Source organism: Olea europaea, chromosome 2 (assembly GCF_002742605.1).
Source record: "Olea europaea var. sylvestris chromosome 2, O_europaea_v1, whole genome shotgun sequence".
NCBI classification, from domain to species: domain Eukaryota; kingdom Viridiplantae; phylum Streptophyta; class Magnoliopsida; order Lamiales; family Oleaceae; genus Olea; species Olea europaea.
This window is the reverse complement of record NC_036238.1, coordinates 27,690,713-27,692,103: the sequence shown is the minus strand read 5'-3', so window position 1 is coordinate 27,692,103 and position 1,391 is coordinate 27,690,713. Positions and strand designations below refer to the sequence as shown.

Genomic DNA, 1,391 nt, shown 5'->3' with positions numbered 1-1,391 from the left:
GTCAGTTCAAATAAGGGAAAATCCAAATTTCCACAAACAGTAAAATAAACCAAATGGAACAAATTCACCATTTTCTTACCAGTGTTTGAATCAGTTGTCTTATTACTACCATCCTCACCCCCTTCTTTCCATTGAATACTCAATTGCTCTTGAGTACAGTATGAGTTGATTGGTTTCCGAGGAGTTGGTGAGTTTACAAGGTTCTCTGCCAGCATTGTTGAGTACCTAGTAGAATTGCGAAAATAAAGAGTGTTATTTACAAAAAGAGATAAAGAAAGAATGTAAAGTTAATTATGTTGTTCAAAATAACTTCATGTGATACACAGCTAATACTGTTCTCTAGGTACCATAACTACATGAAATAGATTCCAGAGAACATCATTTAACCTTTCAGTTTGCCCTAGAAGAAACTCCAGCTGCTTATCAAGTGCTTCTTTCTTCTTTTCATCAAGCTCTAGTTGATGCTTGTACAGGACCTGCAACAACCACATATAGAAAAAATTTCATTCTCAGAAGGTAGTGATCGTGACGGACTTGGAAGTTATAAAAAGCAATTAAACTAAATAACTTGCCAGCTTCTCTATTTTTGTCCAAAATTTCTTTACATCCTTAGAAATATTAACCGCCACTTTTCTCAACCGCTGTTCTTCTTCCTGATCAAAGCATTAGGAAAACAAGCACAACCATCAGAAGAATGTGAAAATAGTTATCTGTACTTGTACAGCCTACATGCATGAATCTTTTCAGGGATGAGAACCAAATCTAAACTGTAAAGCCCTGAAAAATTTTATAGAATAGAATTAATTGTTTTAAATTCTCATTTCTTTGAGTCAAATAATTAGATTTAATGGAGCAAGTTTTAGTATACCAATATTAGACTCTTTTTGTAACTTGTAATTAATTAGAAATTTTTAACCAAAAAAAAAAAAAGGTTAATCAAAATAGTTAGGCCCAAAAATATAAAGTTCAAAGAATGTCCTTTATTATAAAATTAACTAAGTTGACCTTTTTGGAATTCATTAGTTGTCAAACACGTGTGCCTTTATAAAATTGAATGATTGAGTAACTTTAGGCCATTTTACAGCAATTGAGTGTCCATTTACTGTGATAGAAGAATTTTAGGTGGCTCACGTGGATATTTACATGGAATGATTATTCTATACCTTAAATAAGAACATTAAGTTGGAATTAATAGAGGGATGATATTTTTTACCGGACAAAATACACTTATAGACACGGCAATAGAGATAAGGCTTTGGGAACGTGAAGTAATTGCTATTCTTCCAACAATTCTTCTTATCCATCGAGGTAGGATTTCGAGGTGCAAGTGGTTCATCCCGTTTAATCTTATTATTTCTTGTTGATAAATATTATGCTTATGAACTTTACAC

The 1,391-nt window shown here is 32.4% G+C and overlaps 1 protein-coding gene across 1 annotated transcript in view; it reads right to left on the bottom strand.

Moving 5' to 3' along the window:
* LOC111374879 (protein PHOTOPERIOD-INDEPENDENT EARLY FLOWERING 1-like) overlaps positions 1–1,391 on the bottom strand; it is a 12,536-nt gene that overhangs the window by 7,440 nt on the left and 3,705 nt on the right. Inside the window, exons 4-6 of the mRNA XM_022997639.1 lie at positions 573–653; positions 388–476; positions 61–225 (exon numbers count right to left, since the gene is read on the bottom strand). Coding sequence (XP_022853407.1) covers positions 61–225; positions 388–476; positions 573–653 — 335 coding nt within the window. The remainder of the gene's footprint in view (positions 1–60; positions 226–387; positions 477–572; positions 654–1,391) is intronic.